The sequence below is a fragment of the Gallinula chloropus genome, assembly GCF_964237585.1.
Source record: "Gallinula chloropus genome assembly, chromosome: 23".
Lineage (NCBI taxonomy): Eukaryota > Metazoa > Chordata > Aves > Gruiformes > Rallidae > Gallinula > Gallinula chloropus.
The window spans coordinates 8,046,593-8,067,581 of NC_140108.1; the positions used below are offsets into that span (position 1 = coordinate 8,046,593).

A 20,989-nucleotide genomic window follows, 5' to 3' on the forward strand; every position below is an offset into this window, starting at 1 on the left:
AGCCTGAAGGTAGGAACCCAGAGGTAGGGATGATGTAACCCGCTGCAGTGGTTTTTCAGCTCAGCCAGTTGTCAATCTGTGATCCAAAACTTAACAAGTCTGTGTATTTTGAGACAGTGGTTTGCCTGAAAGCGAATGGCAGCAAAACCTTGCTCTTCCTCCCTTTGGGGGAAGTGAGAGTGCAGCTATGGGCCCGTTCCAAAGCACCTCGGGCTGCAGCGCTGGTACCTGGTTCCAGAGAGGCAGGTCTTGCTCTGCAGCGTGCTGGGACTGGAGGGCAGGGCAGGCTGGAGGTGCGAGAGGGCAGCTTTGGGGGGGGCATTGTGCCTCCCTCACCAGCGGATCTCTGGAGAGCTGGAGCCTGTGGCATGTGGTGCCCTCCCATGGCTGGGGGTCACTAACACTTCACTGTCAGGGCAAGTGCTGCATCCTGGATCTGGGTGGCAGCTTTTCATCTTCACTTCCTGTGGTTTCTCTCTAGAGCAGCGTGGGAGAGCCCTGCAGTGTGTCTGAGCAGCACTCTGCTGGAGACGCTCCACACAAGAGTTGGGAGGACTCGTTGCAGAGGTCAGTGTGTTCACCTGCAGCTGCGGCATGAGGAGGGGTGATCAGAGCTCTGGTAAGTGACCTTCAGAACACAGTTATCAGTGTCTTTACCAGGGCAGAATACTACTGCTGTTGGGGTGTTAATCCAGCTAACCACCACTGCAGGCTGGGGTGTCGCTGCTGGTTGGTGTGTTGGCTCTTTGAGTTGTTGCAGTGTGACAGTCCCAGCTGTGGATGTTCCTGCAGATGCTTCCCAGCTTCTGGGCACAACAAAGACCTGTTGTGCTTACGGACCTGTTGTCACACCCCGTGACTGAGCAGCCCGGGTTGGGTACACAGGCAGTAGTCTAGGAGCAGACTGAGGGGTGACTCTGCAGTTAGCACAAGGAGCTGTTGTGGGGTTTTCCTTGGTGTTGAGACCCCAGAGCAATTGGTAAAAATAACATGAAGAGATTTAAAAGAAGGAAACACTTTCTTAGTATCATAAGACGTGCCATCAGTAAAGACCTTCCATACAAACACCTGGTCTGAATCCTCGCTTTGGTGTCTGTCATGAGTATCTGCTATCACAGGGTATTGGCATTCATCTCCTTTTTATGTTGTAGCATTACTAATTCTTTTAAGTGGATGTGTGCTCTGATGTGTGCTGCCCTGTGGCTTTGTCCATCAGTTAACTTCGTACAGAAACAGCAGCTCAATGGTGGTTTGTCGTTGTCTGGATGCAATCCCAGCCTTCCCTCTCCCAGAAAATCCCAACAAACCAACAGAGTTTGGAATGTGATTGGACTCTGTACTTAGAAAGTGGCAGATCAGGGAATGGTGTGTTATTGTAAGAGCTGGAGGTGCTGTTTATGTGGAAAAACTACGTGTAGTTGTAGACTCACTCTCACAGGGAATGAGGACACTGTCAGATGATTGATGTACACGGCAGGGTCCTGTTTGGAACTGGGCAGAAGACGGACTTGGGAAGTCACTTATTATCCCCCCTTCTGCTGCCCCTTCCTTCTGCTGTGGTCACGCTAAAGGGGTTGGTGTTACTTGCTGGGGCACAAACAGCCCTGTGCCAGACTTCAGCCAGAGCAGGAATCGCTGTCCCCTCCCAGGATGAAGACGCCTGGGGGTCCTGTTCAGGTGGGGAGGGAGTCGGGGGGTTGAGTGAGGCTGCGCGTGCTGAAAGGATGCTGGTGTGGTGTCAGGTGCCCTCCTGAGGCCCTGTGAGCGGGGCCAGGTGTGGGCAGGACTCTGAGCAAGGCTCCTTGGGGCGCCTCACAGCAGCTGAACAGCAGTGAGGGTACAGAGACCCCTCGGGTCTGGCACCTCCCCGGCCTTGGGACCACGCACGGGGTGTTTGGGGAAATTCCCTCTGTGTGTTCCGGAGCTGCGACCTGCAGGTGTCCTGTCCCCCCAGGGATGTCCCCCCCCCAGGGATGTCCCCCCCCCAGGGATGTCCCCCCCCCAGGGATGTCCCCCCCCCAGGGATGTCCTCCCCGTGCTTGTCTGGCAGGCGGTGCCTGACCAGTCCCCTCTGCTGTCCTGCCTGTTAAGGTTTTGCAGACCTCTGCCCTAACTGGCCCCAGTTGCAGCACTACACTTTGACCATGGGAGAGAGATGTTTGGTGGCTCTTGCTCTGAGAGATAAAGGTTGTGTCACCTCAGCCATGCCTGCTTTGGTGTTGATTTTCCTGTGTGTGTACAAACGCTTTGCTCCGAGGTGTAAGCAGCTGTGTGTGCTGTGCTTGCCTACTTAAAGTGAAACCATTTCTTTCCTTTCTAACCTTCCAGTTATCATGTGGGGTGCTTTTGACTTCATTAGATAAACAACTGTTGGGAGGAAGTGTGATTTCAGAGTTTCCTTTGGAAAGTACCCAACAACTCTTATACTTTGGTGCTTTCAATGGCCCAACTTAGCAGCACTGTGTGTTTTGGAGCTGGGGTTAACGTCCCCACTGCCTCAAGGGCTTCTGGGCTGTCTGTGTCTGGCTGAGGTGTACTCAGATCACTTTTACATTTGATGCTGCTTCTGTTAATTCACTGTTGCCATCTTGTGATGATCTTAATGGCAGTAAATAAGCCATCTGCTGCATCAACTGGAAATAACTTGTGTTTTAACTGGTTTATTCTCCCTTACAGCAGCACTGCTTGCCATCTAACTATGCCAAGCCCAGACTTCTGAGCCACCAATTTCACTGGACTTAACGCTGCTCCACGGTGTAGCTTTAGCTCTTACCTGAAGCTCAAGAACCTCCTGAGGTAAGGGCTGGCTTGAGACTTTTATCCCATGTTGGAGATCCCTACACCCTGGCAGTCATGGCAGACATTTCCTGGACTGAAGGAGGCCCCAATGAGACAGTTTCCAATGCCAGTTCGGAATCCATCCTGGAAGCAGATTTCCAGTATTCCCTGTTCACTGTCATCTACAGCATCGTCTTTGTGCTGGGACTGGTAGAAAACGTCTTGGCTCTGTACCTGCTGTCCTGCAGAGTGAAGCACACATCTCACTCCTACGTGTACATGATTAATCTCGCTCTGGTCGACACCCTGTTTGTGTGTGTGTTGCCTTTCAAAATTCATTACCACCTGAATCAGAACAACTGGATCTTCGGTGACATCGCTTGCCGGCTGACGGGCTCACTGTACTACATCAACATCTACCTCAGCATCGCCTTTTTCACCTGCATCTGTGTGGACCGGTACCTGGCGGTGCTGCACCCCTTCACGTACATCCAGATCAGGGCCCTCCACTACGTGGTGGTGGTCGTGGCCCTGTGGGTGGTCGCTGTGAGTGTCATGGTTCCGCTCGTCCTGGGGGGGCCCCTGCACAACCGCGGCGCGAGGAACACGACGGCGTGCTTCGAGAACTTCGACCGGAGCAGCTGGGTCTCGCGCATGGCACCCTACAACATCCTGGCTTTAGTCTTTGGGTTTGTGATCCCGTTTTCCATCATCCTGATCAGCTACCCCCTCATTGCCAAGAGGATCTCCAAGATCAAGCGCAGCATTCGCAAGAGGAAGGCCCTGAGCACCATCTACATCATCTTGCTCATCTGTACTCTGTGCTTCCTCCCGTATCATCTCACCCACTTCCTCCACTTCTTGATGAGAATCCGAGTCATCCAGAACAGCTCCCTCACCAGCTTCATCTACAAAATGAGGAGGGTCACCTTAGCCCTCGTGAGCCTGAACTGTTGCCTTAACCCATTCTTGTATTACTTCACCTCTTCCAACAAGCAGTGGTACTTCAACTTCAAGGTCAGATTCAGGTCTAAAATGGTGTACACAATCTGTGACCAGAGACTGGGGGAGTCCTTCTGCGTTTATGACCCACAGCAGAGACACAGAAGTCAAAGACACAGACATTGAATCAACTCAGCTACTTAAAGTAAGTACAGTATCCATCTTCCCAACTTCTTTGAAAACAAGCCCATGAACCATACTGCACTTCCATATGGTGGTGGTTACATCAAGGCAGCACTGGAGGGAAGTGCCAGACTCCTCACTGCTTTTATTAGCCAACTGGGACAGGACTTGGGGGAGCTTGAGTCTCTGCCAGTCCTGGAGAGCACGTGGTGAAACCTCCTGTGTTCATGTAAATGCTTTGGTCTCCTCTTAATCCTGGGGTTGGTAGGAGAACAGAGGCTCCTCTCTGGAGAGCAGAACAGCCCAGGACAGAGTTACTTTAACAAAACCAGCTCCTAAATGCCACTGATGCTGGAAGCTGAGTGGGCTGGGGCCATCCTGCTTGGCTTTTCCCTATTTTGGAGGGCTCCTGGTTTCTCCCTGGGGGTGCACTGCAGCCAGCTGGGCTCTAAACCGCTTCCTGCCTGCATTCCACAGCCAAATAAGGGTTCTCATCCCTTCTTGGGTATTGATCTATTGGCTTCCTCAGGAGCCTTTCAGTGTGGGGTTTCTGTGCCTGGAGCTGGAGGGCTGTTAGTGCAATTCCAGCCACAGAGCCAAGCTCGATCAGTGAACCCTGTGGGGGACCAGTGGCGAATGAGCTCCCCTGGCCACAGGGCCTGAGGGAAGTGACTGTAGGAGCTGTTAGTCTGTTCATGTGCCTTGCTTCAGTCGCTGGGTTTATATCACAACCTGTATCTGACCTGTCTCACCCCTTCTCTCATTAACAGCTTCAGCCAACTGTGGAGTTTTCCACTCTGCTGCATGAGACTTTGGAGAGAATTTATCATTTGTGGTTACCAGAGTCACCAGAAAACCACTGTCCTGGCTGCCAAACCTGCTTTGAGTCAACAGTTTACTTAAGAGGATGTGAATTTCAGTGACAGATACACAGACTGGCTATTCTGTTCCTCCCACACCACCCCCAGACTTTATCTGTGAACTGTGCCTGGCCCCTCGGCCCGTAGGCACGCGAGGCTGCTGCGTGGAGGGGAGGGGCAGTTGTTCTGGGGCTTGGTTAGCAGGGAACAAGGGGGTGGCAGTGCTCTGCACCACGGTTTCCATTCCCAGATGGGCCAACAGCTGGCTGGACCTCAGAGGAAGGAGTTTGATGTGGCCCAGGGCAGCCGAGGGTCAGGGCTCCCAGGTTGGGCTGTGTTCCCGGGCTGGGAACAAGCGCTGCCCTCTGCTGTAGAGGCAGCAGGGTGTGTGGAGGGGACAGTGGGGCTACAGGGGGGAATTTCTCTTTGCACAGCGGCTGCTGCAGCTTCTGCCCCCGGTCAGCCAGACGTTCTGATGGCACCGATGCTGCAGCCTCTGCTCTGGTTAAGGACAGGAGGTAAGAGGGTGGAAAATACACAGGGGTTTAGGGGGAGGTTGGGGTCCTGGTGTGTGGGGAGAGGGAAAATAGCGTGGCAAGGGGAAGGAAGAGGCTTGAATGTGGGAGGCTGTACTGATCTGTCAAGGCCAATCACTATTAGAGCCCATCACTGAACTCCCTCAGCCATCGGAGCTGTAAGCAGCAAGCCAGCCCAGAGCAGGTCTGGAAATCCAGTGCCAGCAGCTGGCTGTGTGACTCCCACTGCTGCCACGTGCAGGCTGTCTAGACCCCTGGTCAGGCACTGACCTCTCCCTTTCTGCATTTTATTCTTAGCTTGGAGGAATTTTTTTCCCACTACCAGTGAGAAAACTGCTCCCCTGTTCTAAAACACTGAGGATAGTGATCCCCATGTCCCTCTGCCTGACGGGGCTTGGTAAGGCAAGTACAGATCCTTGCACATCAGAATGGAGCCTCTGGGGGAGTTAAGGGACAAATTAATCCTTTACCTTTCAAGAGGTACTGCTATTTTTGTCTGGTTTACAGCCTGTGGAAAAACTTCCCTGCACTGGAGGGACTGTGCTTTCCAGCTGAGCACAACTTCTGTGTTCATTAGAGATTCCAGGGAGGAGCACAGCTTGCTTGGAGGCTCAGCAGCTGTCACCAAGGGAAGTTTGGATAATAAAAAGGTGCTGCTGGGTAAACAGCATATGTGGGGCTTTGTGCTCTTGCTGCCATTAAACTTTTGCATTTTAATTGTGATGCTTTGAATGCAGGAGGGGAAGAACACCCAGTATCCTCTACGTTGCTGTGTAAGTAACTGAGCTTGTTCCTCAGGACCCTTTGCAGGCTGCCCCAGGTCTGTGTTTCCAGGGGGGAGGAGCTCAGAACTGCTCACAGATGCACAGTCACTGCAGGAACTGGACAAATACTCTAACAACTCCTTTATTAACAAAGCCAGAAAAATACAGAATGTAAACAGAATAGAACCAGATGTCTCTCTGAAGAGAGGTGGCTGCTGCGCTGCTCAGGATGTACTGGGGGGCAGCCCTTTTTTCAGAAGGGAGGTGAGATAGCTGCCCAGCTCTTCATCCTAGAGAGAACAAACAGCATGAAAAGCAATCTTACACTTTCTCAACTTGACTCTGGTACTTAGAAATAGACTGGATTTTGCTGGGTCCAAGAATGACTTCAATGTCAGTGGTGTTCAGAAAGCAAGCCAGACAGAAGCATTTCAGGGTGTTCCTTCACAACACAGGTGCAAAGCTCCCATCTGTCAAAGCAGGTGTCTGGACCTGAGGTGTCTCTCAAGGAAAATAAAAGCAAAGAATGAAGCACCATTGGTTTGAGTTGGGTTTGTTTTTTGCTTTGCCCTCAGGAAGTCATTTCCTTGCTGTAAATAGAGAGTCTAAAATAGCAGCCCTAGGAAGTGTGCTTCTGGAAGGAAGAAACCATGGTGCCAGTGTCTACTGTTAGCAGTTTTGTGCTGGCTTTCTGCTGGTTGTGTGAGGTTTTACACCTGAGAACTACAATACAAAGTACCTCTATTGGCTCTATGGTGGTGGTGATGCAGCTGAGAGGTGAGAAGGTGGGTGCTACAGTGTCCTCAAAACACAGACATAACTGTAATCAGCTGTAACTATTAAATGTGATTACTGCAGCTCTGCTGCCTTGAGCTCAGTGATCCCAGAGAAAGCTGACTCAGTAGAGCTCCCCTAAAATGATCTGTGCTAAACCTCAAGTGGTACCTCACCTTCTTCCAGTCAAACTACTTCAAAAAGAGGGGTAAGAGCCACCCCTCTGATAGCAGCCACCTTGCAGGGCAGCTCTGGGCTGTGAGGAGTGGCTTGAAGAGTTTGTTTTCAAGTATTCCTACCTGGTAAGTCCAGGAAACGAGCAGAACTTTGGTTCCCTGGTCCTCTGAGTGTGCTGTGGCTTGGATAAGAATGGACTCGACAGTTATCGAACCGTCAGGGAGATGCTGCACTGAATAATCTTTCAGGACTCTGGTAAGAGAAGATACCGGGTTTATTTTGGATGGGACATGCATACAGGCTGCAGAGGGGTCACCCCCCTGCATTTTTGTATCCCCAACACCAGGACCTTGTTATTTTTAGCTGTGTCTCTGAGCCAAGGAAGGCAGAATAGGGTTGACTTAGAGTGTGTCTTGGTGCTAATATCAATCATGTGGGATTGCCCACTGGATTTTATTTCTGGCCTTCCTGACAGCTGTAGCTCCTGTCTGAACCCCCCTCACCGAGCACACGATGACCCACAGAATCAACCCGCTGCCTGGAGGAAGAAAACAGCTTTTAAGGATCTGCTGCTGCAGCTTTTGAAAAGCTTTAAGAGCAGTCTTGACCTTAGGCTGGGTGGTCTCACTCCAAACAAGGGTACTAATGGCAGCTGGAAGCAGCAGTGACAGCAGCGAACCACAGGAGCTGCTCTCTAGCTTGGCAAAGAGCCTGTAGGGTGATTACCAGCCTCTGCTGCAGCACAACACTGCCCTGGTTCTGTCAGCTGTATAGGCTGAAATCTGGAGTGGTTCTTACAGCTGCACAGAATTTCCTCTTTAACTCTGGGGCTGCTCCAGAAGGGCAGAAGTAGGGACACTTGTACTACCTCTGTTAAGAATGATCTGCCCAAGTCCATCCCTAGCAGAAGAAGCCACCCCCAGCTGAGCCTGGCCTTACCCCTTGAGGTGGTTGTACACACGAAGCACCGTCTCGTGCTCCTTGCGCGGGTCCTGGATGTGGACGCGGCAGGTGAAGCGCAGCTGGTGCTCTGCCAGCCCCAGCTCCTTCAGCGCCTGCTCGGGAGACACCAGCCGGAAGCTCTGCAGGGGAGAAGCACCAACCCATCACAACCCTTTCCTTCTGCTTGCTCAAGTTTCATTCCTCCTCTGTGCTCAGCTGCACCCAGGCCTGTGTTCATCACTCCAGCAGGTAAGACCACACCTTTTCAGGCTCTGAACTTCTTGGGGTATTTTGGTTCCTACTGCAGGCAGCAACAGCAGGGCATGAACCACCTAAAATCACACCAGTTCTGTGTTTTCCAGAATCACTCTCTGCATGCAAGTTATCACAGAATCACAAGGTTGGAAAAGACCTTTAAGATCTTTGAGTCCAACTGTTCCTGTCCTGTGCTAAACCAGATCCCTGAGCACCTCATCTCCCCTCTGTTAAACACCCCCAGGGTCAGTGACTCAGCCCCTCCCTGGGCAGCCTGTGCCTGGCCACAACTCTGCCAGGGAAGAACTTTGCCCTCCCAGCTGAGCTGACCCTGCCCTGGGGCAGCTTGAGCCCATTGCCCCTTGTCCCATCTCCTGTCCCCTGGCTGAAGAGACCATCGCCCACCTCTCTGCACCCTCCTGGTAGGTGATCTTCCCAGGATGCTGTTACTGGCCTCTTCCCAATGAGCTAGGACTGCTGCTTACCTTTGGTTTAGTTCCTTGTCCACCCAGACCTCTCTCATAAAACCACATTCAGAGGGCACAAGCCCAACATAAGAACTTGTTTTTCACTTACATTGTCCTTCATAATCAACGTGCCGTGCATTAGCTTTGGCTTCTTGACATCTGGTAAGAGACCTACACCAAGGCCAATGGAAGAGAAAGACAACAGGGTTAACGATGATGTGCTTGCTCTTCACCTGAGACAACTGCTGTAGGGCTTAACAGATGGGCTTTCCAAGTGCCTGCTGGGGTTCAGAGACTTAAGATTTTACATCCTTGTTCTACTGTCTGTGGAAATATGTGGTACTTAAACTGTTCTTGGTGCTCTACACATAAGAAACCAAGCTCAGCACTACAGAACAGCTGCCTCTCTTCCCATTCCACTTCAGATTTGAGATTTTTTTTTCTGAAGTTGGGTTTATAAGAGTAATTCCAGTTTTCACAGACCAAGCTAGTAAAAGCATCCACAGCCTCGGCTTTCAGAAGTTGTGTGTGTTGGTTTTTAAACATTACTGGCCAGAGTTTCACAGCACAGTAGCTGTTTGGTTTCACAGGAAACCTTGTCAACCAGTACAGGCTCATTAAAACCCCTAAATGCTCATAAAAACTGTTCCTTTACAGAAAGCACTGCTATAAGTTAGCACTGCTGTAAGTTGCCACTGCTACAACTCAACTGGCTTTGCACCACTGTTTCTACCTACTACAAGTACTACACAAGACAAGGGTGGGCCCCAAAAGTTGAAATTCTTGGTTGAAAATGCATTACCTATTGCTGTTTCCCTCTTCAAGAGCCCCAGGGAGATGTCCACTGGAATGCTGGGATTGGTGAATATAGTGGTGGTCTCCCCGTTTGCAGGCATGTAGCAGCTGACATCTGCAAAGCAAAGCACCAGGACCGCTCGCTGCGGCACCACTTCCACCCCAGACTCCTTCCACCCCCCAAGCAGTGTGAAAACAGCCCCAGAGTAGCTGGTGCTGTGATTTTGGCAGAAGCCTCTTGCAGCTGTTCAGGGCTGGAACTGCAGTTTAATAGCAATTCACTGCAATTCAATGCCAGGGACTTGAAAGAGGCTCAAAAGCAGAACTGCTGCTCAGCCTTCACTGGCACCCTCACCAGAGCAACGTGGGGCAGAACCTGCTCACCCAGCTCTGGTTAACACTTGTGAGGGCTGAAAGACAAGAGACTGCACCAAAGCTGCCTGCACCAAAGCTGCCTGCACCAAAGCTGCCTGCACACTGACACCCCTCACAAGTGACTGCAAAGGAAACTCCAGACAGGGAGTAACCAGCTCATGTGGATCCCACATTTTCTCCAGCTGTTTCCCCTTCCAGCTGCCCCCACTCCCTCCTCAGCACCACCACGATACGTACGAAACTCCTGCTCTATTTTCTGCTTCAGAAACTCCATCTTCTTTGCTTCCCCATGGACCAGGAGAACGTTCCGGGGCTCAGCCTGGCGAATCAGCTGCATTATGCCCTTGGCGTCGGCGTGGGCACTGAAGGACATGTACTCCACCTGCATCTTCACTTCCAGCTGGGGAAAGGACAGGCTTTCAGAACCAGGAACTGCTTTGGCTCCCTACACAAAGGGACCCAGAGCACCTGAGCTGGAGAAGTACACTGCTTATCAGCTGAGGCTGCACATGATGCTGTACTGAAACGCTTCCAACAACTTACAGGACCCAGGTGCTCAATTTCAGAGCACAATACCTGCTGCACATTGACCAAAACAACTCAATGCTCAAGAACTGCTTTTTAACAGCCTGGTCTATCTAAAAATCTATCAGTTTTACCTGACTACACAGTGCCCAGTTATTAAACATTAGAATATGCCTTATGTTGAAGTCTTATGGCAGAAAAAGACACCCTGTTGCAATGAAAGGGGGGGACAACATAGTCCAACCCCAGAGAAAATGTTACTTGAGTGTTTTCAGTCTGTGTGCAGCATATTCCAAGTACACAGTGTCCACCTACGCCCTGAAGTTCTGAAGAACTTCTCCCAAACTCCCCCCATTGAGCAGGAAACTCACTATTTGTCTTCCTTCCATCTCCAGCTTGCGCTGTCCACTCAGAATCTTATGGCCCACGGTTCCCTGCACACAGTAACCTGGCATGATGACCTGAGAAGGAAACAAGGAAAACCTAAGAGCTCTGCACAAGGACTGTGTGTAGCATTTAAGATTGTAAACATTAAAGTAGCCAGAAACACTCCATGTTGAGGTAAATTTGTGTTCTTCCTGCTCTACATACTGCTGTCCTTTCACTGGAAAGCTGCTGGATTTGCTCTGCAGCTTGGGTGATGAACACCCAACTCCAGAACACACACAAAAATGAAATTAGAAAGAAAACTCCTGAGGTCTACACACCACTGAGTAAGAACTAATGCCAGTTACCAGTGTCTTTGGAGCAGCTTCAAAGCATTTTTAAAAATAAGATCTCCCACAACCTCCTGAGACACGTACACAGAGAGCAAAGAGAATACAGAGCCTGAGAGCTCTTCCTCAGGGTGGGTCACTAGAGGACTCACATCATTCAACCCCTGATGTTCAGGAGTTGCTTTCCTGCAACTCCTGTTCCTGTGCCTGTCTGGTACCCCATCACAGGAATGCAAAGCATCACTCAAGGGAACAATTTCTTACCATGTTCTTTTCATTCCCTGCCCATTTCCTGAAGATCTGAAGGGACTGCCCTGCATGAAGCATACCAGGGGTTGCAAACACAACCTAGAATTCAAGAACACACCATGAATCACCACATAAACCAGCATTTTTCTTATAATATAAAAATATATCCTAAAACTGAGGGGGCGTCTCCACTACCCCACCTCACAGCACACTTCTGACACCAAAGCTATAATAGGGATATTTTTTTGCTAATTACTTTTCCTAACCTTGCCTGATTTTCACCAACATTGAACTATTTTAGGGACTATTTGTAAGCACCTGTGGTGTCTGGTAAAACCCTTGAACAGATTTATAACAGTACTATCAGGTTCAACAGATTCCTCTTTCAGCTCCTGCCTCAGAGATCAGTCAGAAATCAAACCAGCAGTAAGCCTGTGCTGTAAAGGATCTGTCTCCTGCCCTAAGGCAAAAGGACATACTGAAAACATTATGGTTTGAATCGTGTCCAGAGCTACAGCTGACATGAACATGCAATCAATGACTCTAATTTCCTCTGGACAGTTTACTGTGGATCATTAATAATTCTATAAAGCATTTGGGTGGTCTGGCCACAAAAGGAATTTGGATGGGCTGCTGATATAAATGAGGTAGAGGATGCTTAGCTCTTGCACACTGCCTCTCTGCTTCAGCCAGGAGCAGAGCAGCACAAGCCCAGCTCTGTCCCCTCACAGCACCCCTACCATCGGCCCCGGGTTGTCCGCGAAGGCCCGATCGAACGCCTTGATGTGTTTGAACTCAAACATGTTCCTCTGCACAAACGTTTTCCGAATTTTCTGGTTAGTCCAGGTGATGAAGAGCTTGTAGTAGTGGTTGGCCTTCTCTGTCAGCCCCGTGGAGAAGTAAATCGGAGCCTTCAGGTTCATCCTCTCCCTGCAGGACGAAGCATGGCAGGTACCTGTGAGGGCTGGATCAGGATCCTGGCTCTCTATGCCCAAAGCCCCTGAACCTGTGTAGTCTCCAAAGGGGTTTTTGTGACACAAACCTATGTCCATGCTACATCACTATGTATGAACTTACTACAAAGCAAGCTTTAGGCCAACTCTCCTTCTCACCCAGTACAGATAACTTCCTTCCATTACTGACATTAATCCTTCTGCTCTGGGAAATAATTAAAAGCAGCATCACTTGGCATGATCAGAAACACCCCCATGCAGTGTTTATGTGTGTGTTTAAGACTCGTTCATCCCTCCTCCCATGAAAACAGCTTTACAATGTGGCAAAGATGCAATCAGAATTTCCAGAAGAACAGGTGTTCCTGGGGGAGCAGAGAACGACTCTGGGTAAGGAAACAGTTCCAGCTTCGAGTCAGAACGCTGGGAAACACAGAAAAGTAATTCCTCAGCTGCCAGGATGGGCCAAGATGCAGAGGAATGTTAAGAAGGTACTAACCAGACATGAAAGAACCACAGAAACCTGCTGGGACTGCAACATGAGGAGGACAAACCGGTGACAGCACATGCACAGAAGAGACTGCACTCACCAGAAGGTTTCCAGTAAAATGCAAAGTTCCTGGGCACGTCCAAGGGCAAAAACTGGGATAAGAACCTGCAATTGAGGCATGATTTACAGTCTGTGTGTGCTGGGGTAATTACAACCCCAAACCCAATGCTAGAGGAAAGAACATGCAGCTGTTTCTATCCCCAATGTTTTCTTCAGTTAGGTGCTCTCACTTGGCAGCAAAGAGTTTACTACTCCTTTGTTTTCCAAATGCAGTGGGAAAGGGATAATCGACTTCTTAATGGAACTGCTTAGCAAACCACATCCATTACCAAGAGATTCACCCTCTTTTCCCCAGGCAAGCCCACATGTTCCCTCACTAAGCCAAGGACAGTAAATAAAACACAGGCTGGAGGTCACAGGTGACTACTGTAACTTCTACCCCAAGTGCACCTCAAGTTCTACAGGTACAAGGAACAGCCATCATCCTCCTTTTTCCCCCATTTGCAGACCATAAGCACAGCATTTCCCTTACTGCCTCATTAACTTCTAGTTTGGTTTTTGGCAGTGTTTCCTATTCTGTCTTCTAAATACAGGTGGAGGAATATAAAAATCCATTTCATGTACTGTTCATCCACAGGTACCTGAGTTAATTAGTTACACAGACTACAGAGACAACAGAGGAAAAACCACATCACTTGAGATGATCAAAACACCATACCTTCCCTCCTCTTTCTACAGTCTCATGAACTTTCTTCAAGAAGTCTCTCTCTCTGCAGCGCTTGGAATCCCTGATCGTGGTGGCGTAGGTGGACTCGGTGATCAGCAAGTCCGGGCGACACTTATCGATCCAGGCAGCACTGAAACAAAGGGGTCTGCATCACCTTCAATCGAATTAAGAGATGGCATCTGGCAGTTCTGATCTGCAGGTCTCAAAGATGGGTGGAAAGTGTCACTGTCTTCATCTGCAGATGGCACACAGGCTCAGAGGTGCACACCAGCTTGCCCAGAGTCACCTAGGGGTTCTGTGGCAGCATCAGGGCTCCTCTCTGCAGGCCATGCTTTCATTAAATAACTCTGGCTCAGAATAGAGACAACAGATTTTAAGAGGCAATTTCTCTTCAATCTTTCACTTGTTTTAAATGCAATATAATACTGTGCTAAACAGCATATTATAAATCTCTCATAAACACCAGTAAGAATAAAATGAGCCTTAAGAGTTTGTGGCTGGCACTCTTAGAAAGTCGATACCATGACAATAAAACCTTTCAAGAGTTACTACAAGTCCAATTATTACATGGCCTTAAAAACAGATTAATGTGACTATACAGAGGATTATTATGTTAAGGTCTATCTGGAAGAGTCAATGTAAAACTGTTCATTCTCATAATTCAAATTTGTGTTTATCTTCCCAGCAAAGCCATCATTAAATGTCCCAGTCTCCTAACAAAGAATTGATGCCAATAAGCCCCCAGTATGAAGAGCAGCTGTGCTAAATTTTTCCTGTGGGAAATATATACAATCCAGAGAAACTCAGCTTCCTACTTACCCTAAATGTCTGTCTGGTGTCATGTTATAATCACCCTAATGGAAGAAGAAAAATCCATTAATATTCTCAAGGAAGTGGCCATTAAAAGGACTGTGGGTATTTAAAAGCATTGTTGTCCATACTTACAGTGTACACAACTGACTCACACCCAACCTTAATCTGGAACATGGCTGCTCCCAGCACATGGCCTGCATAGTATGCCTTTATCTCCAGCTCCTCATCCACCTGCACCAACAGGCAAACACCACATTACTGCACAGGCTTAACAGAAAAACCCCAACCTGAAAGGACTCTGTCTTCCACAACAATCACAGGACGGTTACGGTTGGAAAAGACCCTCAAGGTCCTACAGCCCAACTGCCAACAGTCCAGCTGGTCTGATCCAAGACTCTGCAGAAACGACAAGATACCTGAACTGTCTGGTGAAGATGCACAGCAACCACTTTCTTCATACAGTCTTTAATCATTTGGGAAGTGAAGAAGTTGGTTTCCCCTTTCTTGTCGACAGTGATTTTCCTGTAGTCCTCCAGGAGGATGGGGCAGATGGCCTTGGTAGGATGTGTCATGTAGATGGGCCCATCGTAACCGACCATTTCACTGAAATATGGTAAAGCTCCACAATGGTCCAGGTGAAAGTGGCTGCAAAAACACACAGGGGACATTATTAATGTGTATAAATACCTTAACTATGGGATGGAGGGGGGAATGGGCAGCCCCTTTTCAGTGTCTGTGGGGACAGGACAAGGGGCAATGGCTGCAAGTTGGAGCACAGGGAGTTCCCCACCAATCTGGGGAAGAACTTCCTCCCAGTGAGGGTGAGGGAGCCCTGGGACAGGCTGCCCAGGGGGTGTGGAGTCTCCTTCTCTGGAGAGATTCCAGCCCTGATCTGTCCTAGGGACCCTGCTTGGGCAGGGGGTTGGACCCCATGGGCTCTGGAGGTCCCTTCCAACCCCTGTGATTCTATGATAAAGGAGATGCTGCACAGGAACCCACCTTGCCTGCTTCTCAGGTCTTGCTTCAAGCTTTTAAAGCACCTCATGACATAAGGGAACTAGCCAAAATAGGAATGATGGATTGTTTGGAAGGCAAGGACAGTAGCCAAGGCTTCCCCGTTTCCCCTCTGAGCCCTGACAAGGAAGGAGGCTTTCTCACCTGATGATCACACAGTCTAGAAAGTCAGTCAGCCTCCCATTCTGAGTGATGTATGAGAAGTCAGGGAAGCGTCTCTGCAAAGACACAGAAGACAGGCAAAGCCAGTTAATGCTACCTTACTAGTCCAACAAAACAATGGTGTGAACAACCCAAAACGTGGGGTAACTGTAATCCATCCCCAGGCAAAACTGCAGTAAGGCTGCAGACTGAAATAATGTCAGCAATACAGTAAGAGCTGCAGGCAACACCATCAGCACTGACATGCAGGAGTCCAAGAGAAAAAGGATGGAAGGGCTGCCAGAGGACAGACAGGGAAAATGCCCTTGCAAAGAAAGAATTATAGCCAAGTTTATCTTCAGAGTAAAAGAGGTGACCAGTGAGCTTTAGCCCACCTGCAAGCGTTAAGGCAGAAAGCCTATAACCCAGGGAAAGGGTGCCCAGGTGGTGGTACTTCACAGACCAGGAACACCTGAGGGGACAAACCTCCTAAGAGAGGAAAGCAAGATTTTGAAGGGGCAGCAGGAGCTCGCTCTTGGCCATAACCCAGCCCCAGCAGTGGCTGACACACGTGCCCAACAGCACACACTTAGCTACTATTACCCACGTGCCACCTAAGATGAGTCAGGCAACACTCAAACAAGAGACCAGGGCGGACCTACACCCCAGGAGTCCTGCTGGGAGACACCAGGCAGCGTCTCAACACAGCGCTCGTACTCACGTCGTCGTTGTAGCCCATGTGCATCCCACAGTCCAGCATGACGTTCTTCCCAGCAATGGACACAAGGACACAGCTGCGCCCCACGTCCTGGCCAGCTCCTGCACCCAAGCCAAAGACAGACAGGTAAGCCATCCTAGGAAATAATCGCAACTGCATCAAACAAGCAGCACCTAAAGGTCTTCCCAGCCCTCTTCTGATGCAAAACACGACTATGTCCTTCCAAGCAACCTAATCTATTATGTAAGCAAATGTGAACTGTTGTGTCTGTCGTGGTTTCACCCCAGCTGAGAGCTGAGATCCACGCAGCTGCCTGCTCCTTAAAGGAAAAGAGCAGGGGAAGGGGGAAGGGAGGGGTGAGAGGCAAGGGAAGGGAAAAGGAAGGGGCAAATAACCCCAAAACCAAGAAACTAAAAGGCCTGTGGGTTGGGATAAGGATAGTTTACTAAGATAACAGAAAGATAAAATATAACAATGCTAACAGGACTTTGGAGCAAAAATCTATGAAGCTGTTGATACACAATGCAGTTTCCCACTGAACCCACAGCTCAGGCCGTGCCACCCAGAGCCGTCCCACAACCCGACCTTCCCTGCACTCTCCCGAGCACTCTGCCTCTCAGTGACAGAACAGACCTTTATTAAGCTCTACTTATGTCCATTCTGAGCCAGAAAACTATCCATTAGGATAAAGCAGTTCTCCTGCTTGGCACTTTCCCTATTCTCTTGGTACATAAACACACCTCAACGGTTTTTGTGCAATACATTAAAAAAGGGGGGAAGGAGAGGAGAAAAACGTGCTTCCCAGGGGTCTTCAGCTCTGTTAAGCGAGTTAACGCTGTACCTACACCACACAACACTGCAACACCTACACCAGTGTGCATTGATGGATCAAAGAGGGGCCGCCAGACTGCCCAAGTCTTTCACACTTGAAAGACCGAAGGGCGCGAAGTGACAGGACTCAGGTCAGGATGCTGCACTCGCGCTGCAGCAGGCGGGACGCCCCAGGAGCAGGGGGTGTGTGTGTGTGCCTCCAGCAGCCCGCTCACCCCACTCCCACAGCCACATTCCCACATCTCGCAGCGTTTGTACTTCAGGGGGGATTCCGGTTCGGACTTACCCAGGGGAGTGACTTTGATCTCAGGCATTTTAACAGGCTCCTCGCCTCAAAGCACACGGTAAATCACTTCGGACAGAGCCTAACGGGGACCGCGAAGAGAAGGGCCGAGTGAGGCGCTTTTACAGCCGCCATCCCGAGCGCTTTCCCGTCAGGAGCCCGGGGCGGAGGCCGCAGTTCCTCCTGGAGGGAAGGCAGGCAGAAACACAGGTCAGGCGGACACGCGGAGGCCCCAGGGCCGCTGGGAACTCGCTCCCGCCCGCTGCCCGCTGCCGGCCGAGGCGGGGAGAGCCCCGCGCTCCCGCTCCGTCCCTCCGGCGCCGCTTTATCCGCGTGTCCGCCCCCCTCACACGCAGACACGGCCCCGCGCTTCCCCACCGCGCCGGCCGGGCCCGCCCCCGCTCCCCAGCGCTGACCGGAGGCGACGCTGCCCCTGCTCAGGGAACCCCGGCCCGAGCCGCCGGGCCCGCCCCTCCCGCAGGCCTCCGGGCCTCCCGCAGCGGAGCGCGCACGCCCCCACCCGCCCTTCGCCCCCTGCGGCCCCGCCAGCGGCCGCACAAGCCCGGAACGGCCCGGCCCGGCCCGGCCCCCGCCCACCGCGGCCTCAGCACCGCCGCGCCCGCTCCTCGGGCCCTACCGCGCAGGCGCCGCCGCCCGCCCCGCGGATTGGCCGGTGCGGGTGACGGGCGGCGCGGGGCCATGGCGGGCGCGCAGGGCGCGTTCAGCCTGCGGGAGGTGCTGGCCGCCTTCCGGGGCTGCGTGACGGAGCGGCGGGAGGTGCTGCTGGGCCCCTACCTGCGCGGCTGGCAGGGGCTCATCCGGTGAGTGCCCGCGGCGGCCGCCCCGGGGCCGGGGCCGGGCCGCCGGCCGCTAACGCGAGCGTGTCTGTCTCCCCTGCGCGCAGGTTCCTGCACAGCCTGGGCGCCGTCTTCTCCTTCATCTCCAAGGACGCGGTGGCCAAGGTGCAGATCATGGAGAGCTACTGCGGCGGCGAGCAGCGGGAGCGGTACGTGTCGCTGCAGTCCATGGTGGAGTACGAGCTGGCCAGCGGGCTGGTGGATACGCAGAGGCGGTCGGGCCGCCCCGACTCCGGCTGCCGCACCGTCCTGCGGCTGCACCGCGCCCTGCGCTGGCTGCAGCTCTTCCTGGAGGGGCTGAGAACCGGCCGGGAGGATTCCCGCACGTCCGTCATCTGCGCCGACTCCTACAACGCTTCCCTCGCCGCCTACCACCCCTGGGTCGTTCGCAAGGCCGCCGCGGTCGCCTTCTGCACCCTCCCGTCCCGCAACGCCTTCCTGGAGATCATGAACGTGGGCACGCCCGAGGAGGCCGTGGCCGCGCTGGGAGAGGCCTTGCCCTACATCTGCGACGTCTACAGCATCACCCAGGAGCTCTTTGCCCAGCATAAGCTGCTCGACCTGCCTTGAGGGGAGGGAGGGCAGCTCCTGCTGCATCCTGACAGGAGCAGGACGAGCCAGGTGAAAGCCAGGCCCCTGGTTCTCTGGCCCGGTCGCTCTGCCTCTTCCTTTGCCAGTCTGGAGCTGAGAAGTCAGCAGAGCCATTCAGGGTGCCTCACTCTGTAAGAGAAAAGAGAATGTAACCTTTGTTTCTACATGCTTGCCTATCTGTGGGTGTAGAGCCTTGGCTCTGCAGTAAGGAAAACCCACTATTAGCGTGCTAAGGGATTTATTTTTTCTTCCTAGATTCACATGCAGCTCTCCAGCTAGGCTGGGAACAGAGGTCCTGGGGGGGGGGGAGGGTTAAGCCAAACTGTGCAACTGCACTTCTGTATGTTTACAACACTACTTGGGACCTCGTGTGACAGCACAACGTTCAGATGCAGTGTCTGAACACACACTACAGGTGAGCTCACTTTGCCACTTCCAGTTACAAGCTGTTCCCTTTAGCAGATTGGGGAGGCATCTCCCCTCTGTTATTCCTGAATCATGAAAATGCAACCCTGAGTAAGGTGTGTCTGAGAGGAAGCTCTCTTCCTTGTGGTCACAGACTCATTTGATTGCTTGCTGGTAATTCTGTGTCCTCTAGAATTAAAGGAGGAAAGGGTGGTGTGTGTCAGTACAGTAAAAGACCAGTCTCCCCATTGAGCAAGACCTTCCTTCTGTGTAGCTTCCCCTGCTGTTGGTCACTGCTTCACACCTCCTGGGACGTGGAACAGCTTCTCATGCACAACACTATGTACCCAGCTAAGGCTGCAGACTGACCCTTAATCTCTTTTCCAGCCATGCTCCTAAATTATGTTTTCATGGGGTTTTTTAATGTGTCAGATGCCTACAAAAATGACTTCTCTGGGGAGTAATCTGAGCCTGTACTGTAAGTCACTACATGGCGAGGCTTCTACTGCAAATCGCTGTATAGTCAGTGTGCATATGTGTATATATACACACCACCCCCAAAGTATGTAAAATAGAGTTCACTTAGCTTTTTGAAAGCTGAGAAAGCACTACATTGCTAAGTCAGGGTGACATGAGTACCTGGGGAGGAGGGAGGATCCCAGGGGCTGTACCTCAGGTGGAAGGCATTCCGGCGTCACACAACACTGATTCTGCAAATCTCTCTGACCTCGTGGAGATTAAGCTAACTGGGCATTAAAATGATGTGAACAACATGCTTCTGAGGAGTATCCTTTATAGGAACGCTTGCTCTCGGGGGTGTTGGGAGTAACATGACTTAGTGTCACCTACTCATGTGCTGTCCTTCACTACCAGAGTCTGTTTCCTCTACCAGGAGTAACCCAGGTGAAGGCAGATGTTGCAAACTGAGCTCCTGTTCTGATGAGCCACATCTGGCACAACCTCTTTTGCCTGAAGATGGGAAATGTGATTTCCTTGAACATCCTAAATGGAGGTTCAGTTGCTGTGCTGTGAAAACACCAAGTACCCTTCCCTTTCTGCCAAGACCACCTTAAGATGATGACCTAGTTCCCCAGGATAAATCCATATATTCCAGTTCCATCTCACAAACTAATGAATGCCCCTTGCTGGACCTCCCTTGCTGTCTGGTGTAAAGGAAACTGGTATTTCATCTGTATAGGGTTTAAATGCCTTAAACCATGACAAGTAATGCAAACCAAGTGAAAACATGCTTTAGATGCAGAACGGGTTGTTTGACCACAGGGGAAAATTACCTCTTCTCCCTTGTCACATTCTCAACAGTTCTTCAAGAGATAAACATTAATGTTTATTTTTCCCATTAAATAATCAAACTTTCTTAGCAGGGGAAAAAATTTGGTTTAAGTTTATAATTGATGTGCAAAGTATGCTTCCAGTAAAATACAGCTCCCCATCACTCTGCACACTCTCATTTAAACAAGGTTCTCCCTTATCATTTTATTTTCCTGGTGTCCTGCTCTGCCTCCAAACGATGGGAACGTTTTAACAGCCCCACTTAGTTACCCCAGAGTAAAACTAAGGTCCTGCACTCTGCTTTGGGCAAGTTCAGAGCCTGGAAGCTTTCACCACTGAGCCCAAATTCAGCAGAGTAAGACCACCCAGAGTGAGTGGTACCTGAGAGGTGCAGTAACACACAGATTCACTAGAGGGAGGTTGGATAATTTGCAAACAGAAGTCCATCACAAACTCCTGTGTCACAGTAAACATCCTTGAT

General features: G+C 51.0%; 3 protein-coding genes across 4 annotated transcripts; 2 read left to right on the top strand and 1 right to left on the bottom strand.

Moving 5' to 3' along the window:
- Positions 1–2,853: 2,853 nt before the first annotated feature.
- LOC311200299 (lysophosphatidic acid receptor 6-like) lies at positions 2,854–3,864 on the top strand (the record flags this gene model as incomplete). The annotated part of the gene is made up of 1 exon (XM_084274500.1): positions 2,854–3,864. A coding segment is annotated over one exon (1,011 nt), but the record flags the coding sequence as incomplete, so codon positions are not given.
- Positions 3,865–6,189: 2,325 nt separating this feature from the next.
- On the bottom strand, positions 6,190–17,585 carry INTS11 (integrator complex subunit 11). Of its 2 annotated transcripts, none has more exons than XM_084274631.1 (17): positions 17,369–17,585; positions 16,255–16,352; positions 15,537–15,610; positions 14,795–15,023; positions 14,538–14,609; positions 14,385–14,419; positions 13,557–13,695; positions 12,879–12,943; positions 12,079–12,268; positions 11,354–11,437; positions 10,745–10,834; positions 10,086–10,248; positions 9,481–9,588; positions 8,788–8,849; positions 7,954–8,096; positions 7,137–7,266; positions 6,190–6,353 (listed from the first exon to the last, which is right to left on the bottom strand). In XM_084274631.1, exons 1-17 carry the CDS (start codon positions 17,394–17,396, stop codon positions 6,288–6,290), a joined length of 1,776 nt encoding a protein of 591 aa, XP_084130757.1. In that variant the 5' UTR covers positions 17,397–17,585; the 3' UTR covers positions 6,190–6,287. The 2 variants fall into 2 exon arrangements, with proteins under 2 accessions (XP_084130757.1, XP_084130756.1); XM_084274630.1 differs by having other exon boundaries at positions 14,511–14,609.
- A 479-nt stretch (positions 17,586–18,064) lies between these two features.
- On the top strand, positions 18,065–19,075 carry CPTP (ceramide-1-phosphate transfer protein; the record flags this gene model as incomplete). The annotated part of the gene is made up of 2 exons (XM_084274773.1): positions 18,065–18,186; positions 18,270–19,075. The coding sequence occupies 2 exons, from the start codon at positions 18,065–18,067 to the stop codon at positions 18,790–18,792; spliced, it is 645 nt and encodes a 214-aa protein (XP_084130899.1). The 3' UTR covers positions 18,793–19,075.
- Positions 19,076–20,989: the final 1,914 nt, after the last annotated feature.

Bases quoted from the DNA above. Each gene is read 5' to 3' on its own strand.
- INTS11 (XM_084274630.1), bottom strand. From the start codon at position 17,396: ATGCCTGAGATCAAAGTCACTCCCCTGG. The intron at 14,610-14,794 runs GTATCTTGTCGT...CTGTTGGTGCAG, and splicing joins ATCTTCACCAGACAGTTCAG to GTGGATGAGGAGCTGGAGAT. The intron at 11,438-12,078 runs GTAGGGGTGCTG...CTTGAATTCTAG, and splicing joins CGGACAACCCGGGGCCGATG to GTTGTGTTTGCAACCCCTGG.